Source organism: Rhyacophila brunnea, unplaced genomic scaffold (assembly GCF_057557595.1).
Source record: "Rhyacophila brunnea isolate RB1 unplaced genomic scaffold, BYU_Rbru_1.0 scaffold_10, whole genome shotgun sequence".
In the NCBI taxonomy this organism is placed as follows: Eukaryota; Metazoa; Arthropoda; class Insecta; order Trichoptera; family Rhyacophilidae; genus Rhyacophila; species Rhyacophila brunnea.
In genome coordinates, this window is record NW_028232752.1 from 44,581,516 (window position 1) to 44,597,054 (window position 15,539).

At 34.7% G+C, this 15,539-nt stretch overlaps 1 protein-coding gene across 1 annotated transcript in view; it reads right to left on the reverse strand.

Moving 5' to 3' along the window:
• Window positions 1-618: 618 nt before the first annotated feature.
• LOC147079258 (ATP-dependent DNA/RNA helicase DHX36-like) overlaps window positions 619-15,539 on the reverse strand; it is a 51,686-nt gene continuing 36,765 nt past the window's right edge. The window contains exons 9-13 of the mRNA XM_085954854.1: window positions 12,198-12,376; window positions 10,125-10,449; window positions 7,549-7,745; window positions 4,273-4,468; window positions 619-2,106 (exon numbers count right to left, since the gene is read on the reverse strand). Coding sequence (XP_085810980.1) covers window positions 2,052-2,106; window positions 4,273-4,468; window positions 7,549-7,745; window positions 10,125-10,449; window positions 12,198-12,376 — 952 coding nt within the window. The 3' untranslated portion in view covers window positions 619-2,051. The remainder of the gene's footprint in view (window positions 2,107-4,272; window positions 4,469-7,548; window positions 7,746-10,124; window positions 10,450-12,197; window positions 12,377-15,539) is intronic.

Sequence of the window (15,539 nt, forward strand, 5' to 3'; positions counted from 1 at the left end):
AATGACACATCTCGGAATACATACCAGTTGAATATTCGTAGTCGTATTTGACGTATCTAATTCGGTTTCGCGGCTGAAATATTTTCACACTTTATAATTCATTTCTTTTATGATAGTTTTATAATAATTACTTTTAAACTTTTTGCATTTTATTCGTAATTTACGGGTACGATTTCGTAAGTTTTAAACCTTCGTAATCTGTGTTGTGTCAGTTATTGTTTATTTTATAAGATATTAGTGTCGGGACTTATTTTATTCGCATAGTGCTTAACTTATTTGACTTTTTTGTATTATATCTTTTTATAATAAGTCAAGTTTCTGGGATATTTGAACTTTTTTACATACAAAATGTTTTATCTTCTTCCTAATCAAAATGGAAGGAACACAAAGTACATCAGAAAATGCCGAACTGGCCTCACTGTTGAATCGGATGACAGTAATTTTGATGTAGATTTTGATGAAGAGGAACAATATGTTTTGGTTCCCAGTGCATATTGTAGAATTATTTCTCATACATAATCACGTTCTCATCTCTACTGTGTTTTGTAAAAGGTATATTTAATAAAGTTTATTTTTTCAAAGAAAATCGCGGCCCTCCGTATATGGCCATACTAATACCTCTTGGCATAGAACAGGTTAAATGGTTTTCAGTGGAAAAAAAAAATTCATGAAATTTCGTAATTATGTATTAAGTAATCAACTTTTATAAGATTTTTTTACAGACATTTTTTTATAGCTGACAGAATTACGTTTTTAATATGTATTTTAATAAACTATATGAGATTCTTTTCTTTTAAAATGTTGATAACAATGAATAAACTGACCCTTTGTTTGACAGGTTACTGAGGTCACTTGACATATTTATTATTGTTTATAGAATGTTCAAGCATTTTATTTTAAATACAATACACACCTACATATTATTATGTACCCGTTTTTCATTGTGAATTTGTATGACTCTAGATTAGATTTTCACAAGGAACAACATTCTTATTATAGTATTTTGTAACAATTTAACTGGATGTCTGAAAACTCAGTAATTAGTGCTTAATTACAAAGTGTAGAACACACATATTTCGAACTAGTTCACATTAAATTACTTTTTTCACTGGTACACTATTTATCAATACATCATCCCCAAACATATTGACGAAAAATTTGATATCAAATTGCTAAATCAACACAAACAAGGTAATAAAGTGAAGTGGTTAAAAATAACTGCTGATTTTTGTTTAATTCCATACAAATTTGACAAAGAAAGTAAAACCCGATTTGACCACTCAAAGGCCAAATGGCACCTATACCAGAGGCACATTAATCGATCTCACGTCTGGAACCTTTAAAACGGAGGTAGAGATACAGTCCGCGGTCATCCAGAAAGGAGATAACTACTCCAAAATCACTACTTCTCAGGAGAGTCAAAGCTTAATTTTTAAACAACCTTGTACGTAATATGTGAATATGCTTCTATGTTCCTATTGTCCCTCATGCATTGTGGTTCATTTTTCATGTAGGTACAGTACAAGTCACTCTTCATGTTTTCTCAACATGTCTATGTATCCATTTGCACATAAATATTCATGAATGAAACACATTCAGCCATAAAAATACTATACAACCAAGGATTGAAGCAGTACAAATGACAAATAAAAATTAATTACCAATAGTTTTCACAGCACAAGGAATTCACAGCAATATTTATAAAAGTGTCAAGAAAACACCAACCTTGAAGTCGGCAACCTATGCCGTCAGAACCTTCGAATCGTCAGCTCTGAACCGACAAAAAATGTAAACACAAATAAAAGAATATTAATTCGGTGAAAGCGGTTTACACCGATACATTAATTCTCAATTCAATTTAATCTGCACAGTTTTCATTTTTTACCGTGTTGCCGGTGTCTTTTATCTTCTATCACAGCATATAGCACAAATTAACAGATATGGTAAATATTGATGAACAACTACTGTGGCAGCGGCGGTAGAGCGTCTGTCAATGCCAATGCGGCGCGGGAAAACGGGCAGGCGGCCGACTCTTGCTACGAGTACCGCTGCTATGATCCGCTCGGCCCTGGAAGATCCTCCTCGCTCAGCAACTCGATGACAGCACTGTTGATAGACAAAATAACAACATTGGTATATTCTTATTGTTACGTTTGAGAAGGAGGCTCTCGGCTTTCGTCCTGTTGTCATGTAGTTTAGGTGCAGAACGTTTTGGCAGAACGGGTTCGACGAATTATTGTTACTTAGACAAAACAAAAATGTTCATTGTTTTTGTATTCCAGTTCAGTAATCCACCGCTCGATTATCCGATGACTACTATAATCCGCCTTACTAGTTGAAAGCACAAATTCAAGCTCTACAATTCGCCGGTATTCGATTATCAAATTCAGTAGTCCGCCACATACAAGTATTTATACAACATAGATGAAACACGGGTTTATTTTGGAAACTTCTCCTTCGTAAAACGTACATTCATCGCGAAGAAAGTAATGTACCAGGGAGGAAAGTGCCCAAGGACCACATCATAATTATGCCGTGCTCCAATGCAACCGGGACACACAAACTGAAGCTTTTGGTTATAGAGAAAGCCAGGAATCTTAAGCCATTCAAGAATATGAACTCACTGAACAACTGGTTGTGTCAAGTGATTTACTGTTTAATTTAGTTAATAAACTTAGTTTATAAATATGTATAAGTAATAGTAAATACTTGATTTTGATTATAAATAAAACCGTAATTTGGTGGTACAAATTTCTGAAAAAATCTATTTTTACGAAATACCTGTTTTAATTTTACCATATTTTGTATGTATGTACTATAATCCACCGCTTTCACTAATTGGACACTTGTATGGTTTTTGGGATGGCGGATTACTGAGAGAGATAACGGATTAATAAATAGAATTCCAACAGGCTATATCCCAATACACTACATTTTGACGCAGGGTTTTGAATGTGAGTGTCATACGAAAATGAACTACGCATTATACACGTGCAATAAAGTGTGTTGCAACCTTCAAATACATCAATATTCAATGAGCGTCATTGCATAAACCGAGAGCAGTTGTCAGTATTCGACGTATGACGTATTCTTGACACGTGTTTAAGTTTTACCGTATTCTTCCATACTCGAGATCGGTTGCCTGCTACTCCATACCTGTTAGGTATTTCAGTACATATTATCCCGCACACATACGATCAATTGAGATATATAAAAATCTAGATAAAGGTTTAATAAAACAATGAATAGACCATTTTCAGTGATAAAGTGATAGATATTATCAAACTTAGGGTAGGTTTGTATCAAAGTATTAGCACTTATTGTAACAATTACAATACGTTGGTTGTAATTGTTGCAATAAGCGTTACATTTTAACAGCGCCTCTCTTGCTGCTGTTAAAATATAGCACTTATTGCAACAATACAACCAACGTATTGTAATTGTTACAATAAGTGCTAATACTTTGATACAAACCTACCCTAAGTTTGATAATATCTATCACTGTATCACTTTAGCGGTCGATAAGTATAGAATAGACCCACTGGGACAACAAGTGTTTATAGGTGGATGTATATTTGATGAAATTGTTTTTATTGAAATTAATTTTTACGATAATGAAATAAATGCTGATTTGTCCAATTTGAAAAAACAATACAATAGAAAAAAAGAGACTTATCTTAACCCAATGCTTACGGGCCCTTTTAATTAATTTTGTAATTAACGTGTTAATTTGCATTTGAAAAGCAATTAGCAAAAACACAATTTTGTGCGGCCCGTAAGCATTGGGTTAACCAGCCAACTGCAATTTTGACCAAAAATCACATTTTGATGGCATTTTGTTAAAGCATGTTTTCTATGCTCACAAAATTTCAAATTCCTAAACTTATAAATAAATGCATCATCATTCATCATTCTTGACACAAAATCGCCGACTGCGGGTGCCAATATTTCCAATATCATAAATGGGACAACTCCACTCTTCATATAAATTTTCTTTATAATATAAAAGGGAAGCTAAAATATTGTATTAATTCATAGTGCAGCTATTTGTAAAAAAAAAAAAATCCTATATAAAGTGCATTTTTGGAATTGTTAAATTCCGCTCGATAGTTACATTAAGATTTTTCTCCTACCTGGACAATTTACCCAAGTGGAGTTATTAAGCAGTCGATACATGAAATTGTGCATCATCAGTATTTGGAAATAGCCACCTCAATTAGAAAATGGATAAATAGGCACAGATGAAAAGCTGGGCGGTATCAATCGACTTACGTGAGTAGCTTCCCTTCGGGACCATCCCACCGGACAGGCGTGGGTGCCTGCAGTTTCAGTTGCAGTAGAAGGTGAAGTGAGTCGCGCAGCCGAGACAGGATGAGTGCCGTCGATCTCTTGGTCGTCCACTTCCCGCCTCCGCACGAGATCAGCACCTCAGTGGGATCGGTGACAACTCCGCTCCCGCTTTCCACTTCTGTAATATTAACTCTCAAAATATAAATAAAACTGCCCATGGTCTGTTGGCTTTAATTCCAGCGTGAGCTGGATTTTATACTGGTGTAGTTGAAGGTCTTTATACAAAAATTGCCATAAAGAGCTGTGTGAGAGGCCTAGTTGCTGCGATCTTTTCAGAATCGATATTCCTAGCTCTTTGGACATATTTTTGCCTACAGAAGTAATTTGTTATATGAATGACATACATAGAATACAAAATTGACTTCCATCAATCAAATATTAATAACTCAAAAAGTATGCTTGAATCATTTGATTTTTTGAACATAAATAAAAAAATGATGCTCTAATATGATTTAAAAGACAGAAAAAAAATATATTTAAAGTGAGATAGTGACGTAAACCGGCTCGCGGCTAGCTCAGAATATGAACCGGGCTGTCAATAAGGATACTAGGAATGAACTAGGAGGTGGGTCTCTATTATGGCACCACAACTTTTAATTATCCGTAAATAAAACTCTCAGCAGTGTGATACCAAATTTATTCAGGTTCAATGTTCACAGTTATTTTAATCGTATAATTTATTATTGTTCTAACAATTAAAACTTATAAAGATGTCCGTAAACTATTTATTTGATTATTATATAATCTCTATGAAACTTTCAAAAAGTTTCGAAATGTTCACACTCGATTCGAGGAATATACACGTAAATGTTCGGTAAATATTTTTATTTCATAAAATATTTTCTTATAAAAAGTTACAATTATTTCGTATTCACATAATATAAAATTTATAAAATAGTTTATTTATGTTTACAAACTTATTTACTAAAAGTTTATTTATTATTTATTAATATAATTTCAAATGTTTATTATTATTTATAAATATAGTTTCAAAAGTTTATTATTCTTAATTACAAACTTAGTTTCAAACAAACTTTCACATAAATTTATTTCGATTAAGTCATCTCAGAAAATCGAATAAAAGATCGCGAATTCCCGGTACGTAATGAAAACTATTGCTCCGCGAGTATGACGCCGTAATTTTTCGCCGATAAATGAATCTGACTTTTACAGTAAGCCGATTTTCGCGGTACTGATTGCCTCTCGGTAGAGGGCTTGCTATGCGACGTTTCGCGAATGCTACTGGGAACCATGCCCCGCTATTGCTGCTAGAAGATCTTGAAGAATCGTTGAACTGATGGACTGTTGTTTGTACAGAAATCGCGCCTCTTTTTATACCCTCTGGATCGAGGTCCAGTGGGAAATAGTCCGTAAGGGATAGCAAATCTGTCCCTTTCGCACAAAAGATAAACTTAGGTATATCTTTTATCTATGACACCTTTCTAATAGAAACAACTTCTGCTATAATCGAACCGAATTTACTTTACATTATTTTTACAAAACTGCTAACTTACTATCGGAGTTATTTCGATAACCTTCGGAACAAACATCGTAATTACGCAGTTAAGATGACGAATTTAAAAAGGTCAATTTCGTATATTTGTATACATCTAAATGAAAGGAAAAGTTTTTAACAAGCTATCGCAGTAGGTATTTGAATGCAAAATAAGGGGGTGGCGATCATCATTCTAAAATGACTGTGCAAAAGACGTCACCCCCACCTAAATTTGTGCATGGTGTCTTACCACCACATTGAACCATTCTAAACCAATGAAAATTTTTCTAGTTTTAACAAAACTAATCTGTAGCGATACAACTTTCTCATTCAATATTGCCCCGTGGGCTGAAAATTAACACGAAAATGATATTAACTATGATATACCTATTGCTTATCTAGACGTAAGTATATGTCTTAAATTAAAAGGGATGACAGTTGTATGCACCCTTTAGTTTATCTGCCTATTTAATTGAGTCAAATATTGCAATTTAAATGTGACCTTCAATCTATTTTTCTCGCGTAATATTACGTTTCGATATTCAAATTTCAAGGTCATGAGGTATATTGAATCTTTTTATCTTGTTTATTTATTCTGAGTGCGATCGAGAATTATTGTTACTTATAGGTGGAAACCCACCTAAGCCAATGTCTCGAGATATTCTGCTAATTGCTTTCGTAATATTTATAAGAATTTCTGAGTTATTAACATTTGAAATCTGTATTTTAAAAGCACGCGTATATTAACATGAATACATATTTTTAGAAAAACATTGATGAAAAAAACTGTCGATTCTCAAAGGGCATCGTTCAACTGGACAAAAATATTTTGGATCCAAGTGACTAAAAGTGATGGACTTGGATGCATAAAATTTAAATACAGTTTGAACGATGATCCTTTCCGAATATGTTCACTCAACACAAGAGGATGGCCCAGTGATGTGTCGTCAATTTCACTGCCACAAGCTTATTCAGGACCGCTGTGTATTGACAAAAAAAATACAATGATCTTTATAAGATATCTTTGCTATAATTTTTACAAAAGTTTGAGTAACAATTCCAACTCTGTTCCTGATGAAGATACTGATAGTGATGATATTTATGAGGAGTGCTCTTAGTTATGTGTGTAGCGGTTATGTTGGTGCATGTTCTTCATGACATTATATTATAAATCTGCTTTTATTAATCTGCTAGTATGCTACTATTCAGAAATATTTTTCTCAGTCTTCTTTTCTAAGTCTATAATGTATTCATGTGAATAAAGTATAATAAAAAGTTGTTGAATGCGTTTTATTACTTGGAAATTGGGTGACTGAAGTTAACACAGGTAAAGTATAACTTTACTCAATTATTGTGGTCAAACCCTGGTAAGTGAATACTTTCAAAGATAGGTTTTGCAAACTATTTGTGAAATTAGTGAAATAATTAAAAAATATAATTCATGTTCTATTCTTCTCTATTTATTTATTTCAAAATGTATTTTAAATGTTTAGGAATTATGGGGGATAAATCAAATTTTAAAATTGCTCTCCTGAAAATTCAATATATTGCAGTTATCAGATTATATGATTACAAACACCACCGTTTTATTTGTCAACTATTTGGTTAGTAAGTACCGTTTAGTTAGGTAGACTAATATGAAACAACGCTCCTTTTGCAGATACCTAGACCTAGCTACTGTTCTACATTTCTTATTGTCCCACCTTGGATGCAGAAGCGGTCGCCGAAGAACAGCAATGGCAGCGGATGCGCGGGGGAGGTCTCATGCAAGAAAATCCTCGTAGACCGCTGCTTGAGGCCGTACACTAGACGCGAGGCGGGCTGCGGCGCACGCGCATTCACACTACTGGGGTGCAGCTCCGACATCCCCTCTCCCTCTGTCTGCAGCCTGGTCTTGCCTCTGCGCATTACAAAAGAAAGTCATCGATATATACCGTGGCCAGGCTATAGCTTTTGTAGTAATGAAATATTTTAAAAGCATAGCACTAGTGACTAGAAGAACGGAAGAGACAATAACAATGCCAGCATAATAATATTATAATCTACCTGGAAGAAGATTATATGAAAAACGATCCAAGTATTGATATTGTTTTTAAAAACATTTAATAATAACACACAAAGTCGCTTCAAACTAGAGAAAACTGAAATTTTCTATATGATACCTTTTTCAATCGTAAAGTATCGTTTAACCTTAACCATAGGCTATATACAGTCGAATTTGGTTATTACGAGGAAGATGGGACTGACAGAATTTGCTCGTTATAAGCGGTAATCGTTATATCAGAGAATAGGTATTTTTTAAATGAGCGGTCACATAACACAGAAAGTTGCAATTCAAACAAAAATACACAATAAGAATTTTTCCCCGAAACAAGCATGGCATTCATAAACTACAAAAGAAGTTGTTTATTGTAATGAATGCTGGTAGTTACCTACTGATTCACAAACCTTGGATTTTTTTACATGCAATTTCAACCATATGCGTGGATACTTTTTCAATATTTTCAGCGAATACACCAATTAGGTAGGTACTTAGACATGTAACTAGTGTCATAAACGTAATCCGATCCCAGCGGCATGCTGTCCGGTCGGATTTTATTGCTTAGGGTCGAAATGCTTCCATTGACACATAACAGTTTTAAGAAAATTTTCAACAATATTTTAGCTCGGTATACCCGAAAAGTAGCTCGTTATAAAAGTGAATAAATGTATGGAGAAAATCATAAACTAAAATGTCAACAAATGTTTCCTCGTTACATCCGAGATTTTGCTATATCGGTGATCGTAATAAGCGAGTTCGACTGTATGTACATATCGTCGGTAATTTTCTACAAACACGTACGTATCTCAAAAAACACAACTTTTCTGGAGAGGCAAATAACAATTGTATTCTCGCAGTTTTAAATTTAGAAATAAATTTTCTTATATGAAATATCCATTTCGTATAGTATATTTTCATGAAAAAAATGTTATGTTTCTTCAATTTATCGCACTATACTTTCGACCGATCAGTCATATTGTCGAAGATACGAGAATGCGTTGCAACTTTACTGTGGATATTACTGCAGTAAACACGTATCTTGACTTATGAGAAAGAGCTTCAGATTTGTTATAAGATGTTTATAATCATCTGTCGGAGTTCATCTGTATACTTCCAAACACGTAACTCAAGATACGAGTTTATAATATTTATAAAAGTATTTTACTGTGATACGAGTTTTATCCAATTGCTTAAATCTATTATGTTATAAAGTATGTTTTGAGATACGTGTTAGTGGAATATGTGCGTATTCAAATTCCGAATTCATTGCATCAAACTACTCAAAACTGACAAAAATTGAGATACGTATTTGTAGAAAATTAACGACGATATGTGTTATTTTCTTTTAATGTAGTTATAACAGGTAGCTTATCTAACGATTTTACTTTATTCAGAATTAAATTCTGACCAATCAGACGTCGCAATTCAAACCATGATTTTTAGCATACGTTTAAGTCGCTATACAAACGTCACCACTCTATCATCGACATTATCGTAAATGCACAAAACATTTTTTTCGCGATTCACTCGATAGAGTAGGTTTAGCGACTAAGTGACTCATATATTCGATCAATAATTAATTTAAAAAAATGTGTTTCATTTCAAAGTTATTTTAAAAAAACATCCACTCGTTATTATATATTATTCACCTGTATAATAGGTAAAACCAAATTACCAAATAATGACAACACTGACTATATTTTTTACTTGGCATATAGCGACGTACAGTGGTTAAGACTACAGAAGCAGCATTTGGCGGCTAAATAAGTCAAGTTAGCTGCAAATTTCTAGTGTGTATAGGTTTTTTCAATATCTTTGGTATCTTTGACAGTCAATTGAGGTTATGAATTAAAAACTTTTGCTGCCATTTTCTGATCGTCGGACGGGGATTTGTTATGGCCTCAATCGGCTACAAGAAGACAGCTATACATTGTGGGAGACTATGAATCTTTGAACGCTCCTTCAGTAAGCATTCAAATGAAAAAGTACGTATAAGTAAGTGTAAAAGTTTTATATAATATAACCACGATTTTGGATCCAAATCCAGGTCTGGCAAAATTCACACATTCGTTTTTATGTGCCTTTGAGCCCAGGTTGAGCGTGTGGCCAACAAGCATTTCTTAAAAAAAAAAAAAATTTTATGAAACCATTTTGTGAGGCGGCCAAGATCCACATCGGATTGTGAGCGAATGGAAAAAAAAATCTGCAACGATATGATTAAAAGTAAAATAGACATACTTGTAAGTGGCAACATTAGGATATAGCCCGGCCACAACGAGCGCCTTGAAGAGGGCAGGGTTGCCAGCGTGGCGATTGGAGGTCACGTGGCAGGGGTCAGGGGACGAAGTGAAGCCGGCTGCGTGCAGCAGATCACCAAACTGTTGGCGCATGTCACCCAACAGTTTGAGGGTGCTGGAACTGAGGAAGAAGTCTCGGCAGAAATTTTTGGCCTCCGAATGACCGCAGCGAGCCCACTGGCGTTGAGCCTCTGCTGCCGCAAACTGGTCGGAGCTGTGCCCGCACGCCAGGCGCACCCGCTGTAAGCCTACTTCCTTCTCCTTGCCTACCCAAGATCAAAAATTTATTTATTAAAGTTTGTATTATTTCTAGGAATGCTCCTGCATCGACAGCATTGTGAACCGTATATCACTGCTTCTGACATAGGTAAAAAGGTACCATACTGTTAATTTGTTAATTTAATGTAACCTTTATATGGTGAAGATGCAAGATTTGAACCTGCAACTGACAGCTATAGAGGTGGACTTTAATTTGAAGTGCTGCATTCTACATTTTTAAGCCAAGCAATGTTTTTATGAAATCATTACATATTACAGTAAAACCTCGTTGATAAGAACACGGATAATTCAAAATTCGGCGTAAAGCGAAATTTTCGCAAAAAAAGTCTCTTAAACATTATTTTCATATAAAACAATAAGTACCTTTAATTCGAATTTCGTAATTAGAATTTAATGATTTCAGAGTCCTGACATATAAAAATATTCAATAAATCGTAAAGTACACTATTTCATGAGCCAGTCATTGAAAATTGTGACAAACTTTTCTTAAAACATCAAAAATTACTTATTTTATGAAGGTAATAAAAATAATCCTGACATTTTATGAGCCATTGACACACACATCGGTATGTCATCAGCCGCACAACTGCACTCCACTCAAAGGAAAAACTATAACTCACATGTTTCAGGGCTGTAGGTATTTAATTGTTGATTGTTTATTGGATTTTCACATACCTAGTTTTAGTAGAGAACCAATGCCAAACAAGTGTTGACAAATTGGAAAAATAAAAAATATTTCATATTTTTCTATAATTCTAGCTACTTGGTAACATCAATTATGGATTAATGACAAGTCATGGTATTTGGACAGATTTTAATTTGAAAGAATTGTATCGGAAATTTGGTAGGCACATATATGATCAGAATTTAAAATTTTAATATTTTTCCCCCATACATTTCATATTTTGTATTTCGAATTTTTTGCGATTTCCGGTCTCATGGAATTCGTATTAACGAGGTTTTATTGTACAATATAACAATCTATAACCACAGACGATTATGGTACAACTTAGTAAAGAATTTTATCAGAAATTGTGTAGGCACATCCTATGATCGTAAACAAAATTAATGAAAATCATTTTTTTTTTTTCAAAATTTTAGTATTTCACCCCATATACATTACATACTATTTCGTAATTCTAATTTTTTTTCGATTTTCTATTCCGTGGAATTCGTATTAACGAGGTTTTACTGTATATTCATAGTATGTATTAAACATTAAACCATCATAGTTATAAAATACCATTTAATTTTCTAATAGGGATGACTTACCGCATGTAATAATTTTTGCTTGCTTTGCAGAGCATTCTGACATTTACCGATTTTCATGACCTATCCGAACCTGTTAAGTAACACCACACAACAAAGCGTTTCGCTTACGCTTGAAGAATGAAATTGGCGAGACAGTCAGCACTTGTAAACTGTTATGGTTGTGATAGTTCAATTTATACGTTATTGTTACCACTAAATCAACGGATTCACTACCAGCAATAGCTTGTAAATTAAACGATCACGGTTAATATTTATTTACTAACCAAATTGCTAATTGCATTATTTATAGTTTTGGTTGCCAGTAAATCTATGGACGTGTACAAATGATGAACAAAAATAATTTGATGTAAAGAAGGTTTTATAAATAAATACACCAAAAAAATTTGAAACTTGTAAAATGAGTAGATACATACATATTATAGTCTATATTGGTATACAACAATTAATTATGTGTGATCCGTACCAATAGGGAGAAGAAAGGGGTCCTTGAAAGCGGCGACGGCGGCCACGGATGAGATGGGGTCCACAGAAGATAGCAGGGCGGAGAGCAGCAGCATCCGAGCTGCCCCCGGAGCCACGGGCAGGCGCGCCACGTGCACCCCTAAAGGTGTCAGACGCTCCTTCTCATCCAGAATTCCCATTCTGTAAAAAGAAAGTATTATGAACACAATATGCACATGTTTATGTTGATGTACCAAAATGTATCATTATCCGAGAGACTCTGCAGCCCGTGTACAATAAAAAAAATGGGTAAACTGGCTCTACCGTTTAAAAGATTGTGCATCACTGGCACACACTCTGTAAGTCCACAGAGCTAAATTTGATATTCACAGTAAACAGGAGTGCTTAAAAAGGTTGTTGATGTAGAAAATTAAGTATTTATATGGACATTGTTATGCAATAATCAGTTAAGCGACACTTTTGTGTTTTTGCGTTTTGATGACAATATGATTTCTATGTTTTGCAAAAAAGATCAATGTCAAATTCGGTCGGAATTGACTTTAAAAAAAATGTGTTTAAAAATATTATTAAGCAAATCCATTTTGCAGTAAACAGTCATCCACTAAACAACATGGCCGCTGTTGTGAAACTGTGATGTGACACATCGTGGTTTTTTGCATTTTTTTATAATATCTGCCTAAGCCCCGCCCCACTTACTTAAATTCATTATAATTATTGTTTTACAAGTTACAGTGGAAATACAGGGCTAAGGTAAGCTGAATTGAATAATAGGATCACTAAACTGATTATTGCAATAAATATGTTCACATTTTTATGGTTCATTAACGTTTTTCATTTTATGAGGTGAGCTGAGTGAGGGCGCCACATGTTAAAATTTGACATACCATTCAATACTTTTCATACTGTGATTAGCTTAGTTCTAAATTCAAACACCAGACGATTTATGGACTGTCTATAGTTGAAAAATGATTTATTGAAATATTGTCTTATTATTAATAATTTATTAGTACCCAAAAGTATACAAAATATATTGTAACGAATTTTTCTATTAAAATAATTTTATTATTATGTAAATGGGGATTATTGGTTCTAATAAATTGTTCCCCTTATTTCCAGGATGAATAGAGGCAAGCTCGTGGTTGCTATGGCAAGAAATGAAATGGCTTTGAAAAGCCAGTTACCGGTAGATGATAATATTGATAATACTGTCAATGTTATTGAAGACACCGGTTTTAGTTTTGGAGGCACATTGAACAATAATAATACAGTTCAAGTTTCACTTAATTCCCATCAATGTCAAGATTTTATAATTTTACCGTTAGATTCAATTAATATAGACAACCCACCAGTAAGTGTTTTGGATTCGCAACAAATTGATGTATATTATATCTTTTTCGAGAACGATGGCCAGCATCATTTACCAAATGAAGTGGAACCAGAAATAGACATCAAATGAAGTGGAACTAGACGCAACTAGTACGGACCACACGAATTTACCAAATGAAGTGGACCCAGATAATACGGAATCGATTCAAGTTGGCTGTCCAAACGTGAACGTAAACGGAAAATTAATTCACAAAATCATTCTGAAAAAAAGGAAAAGGCAAATAGTGAGTGATCATTATTACGAAAAGGGTATTAATTCCACCAAAGAAACATCATCATCATCAGGGGCGCGACAACCCGGTGTGGGTCCTGGCCTCCTCCAACAGCTCCCTCCACCTGTCCCTATCCAGTGTGGCCGCTTTCCAATGTGGTACCCCCAGAATACGGCAGTCACTGGCAGCTCCATCCAACTAGCGAATCTTTGGCCGCCCTCTTCTTCTACGTCCTATTGGATTGCTGGACATCACTCTCTTTGCCGGTTCATTGTCATTCATACGGTGCACATGATCTAGCCATCGCAGTCTCCCAATCTTAATTGATTGAACTGCGCTGCAATCTTCATACAGCCCGTAGAGCACAGCATTATATCTTCTACTCCAATTGGTGCCATCCCTGATCGGTCCATATATACGGCGGAGAATTTTTCTTTCAAAGATGTTCAGGGCTCGTTCATTTCGCAGAGTTAATGTTCAGGTTTCCGATGCGTAGGTGAGCACTGGCTTTACAAGTGTCTTGTAAAGAGTGCTTTTAGTTCGGCGAGATAGTAAGCGGGACTTAAAATGTCTTAACAGACCAAAGTAGCATTTATTCGCAGTCCACCAAAGAAATATGACAACATATTTGAATGCGAGTGCGAAAAAATGTGTGATGATAAAATTAGTCACGATCTGAAGACAATTGAACTTTTGAATTTTTGGTAATTAAGATTTCATGAAGCCAGAACTGCATACATAGTAGGAAATGTGTCTGGGGTACCAATAAAACGAAAACGAACAAAAAGCGAGGTTTCTAAGAGAAAAAATAATAAAAAAAACATTCCATTTGCGATGTTGAGGTATGCCAACAGACATTTTTGAAAGTCAATGAAGGGTGGATATGGCAGTCTGCAGAGTCATCGGAGGATAAGAGAGGGAAGGGGAGAAGGGGAGGGGTGTGCTATACGGAGGTAACAGATCAAATTGGATGAGGTGACCCAACACATTAATAAATTTCCAAGGCACAAATCGCATTAGAAAAAGAGAAATTAGAGAAAACTCATGCACTGTTTTTGAATGCGGGTCTTAACCAATCAACAATGTTTAAACGATATATCATTGGCGAACGGTGGAGGTAGGCCACGCTACATTTTGTCAGTCAAACCTATTTGTTTTCATTGAGTAGATGGTGCTAGTTAGTTCTCTAATTCCGCATCAAAAACCTAATATAAAACAACAACTACCATCCTGTAAAATCACTACATGTCCCGCAAATGCACTACCACTGATAATATTAAAAAATATATATCGGCCTTATATCACAATGTAGCCTCCGCTTGTTTCAACCCTTATCAGTCAGTGTACCCCTTAACGTTATTGTGTTATTAATGGATAATGCGTAAACTCAACCACGTGATAATAAGAACATGCAAGTGAAGTGCAAACCTAATTATTACGTGCCCATAATTAATCAACCACAATTATGTAATGCTTTTTTGCACAAAAATGTGTCCTATAATAAACATAGTTTACCTCAGTTATATTGAATCTATGTTCATCTCCCATGTTAACTGTGTTTTTCAATGAATGAACGTGTCTGCGCAGACCAACTGCCAACTTAATTCCTGTGTTATTAATTTTATACTTTTGCCAATATCATGTGTAACACAAATCTCCGCAATGGCAATGTCTCTCTCCACACACAAAAATGCATGACCTAAAGAGAATTCATACAACGGAGTTTCTTCATCGGAATAGCAGTA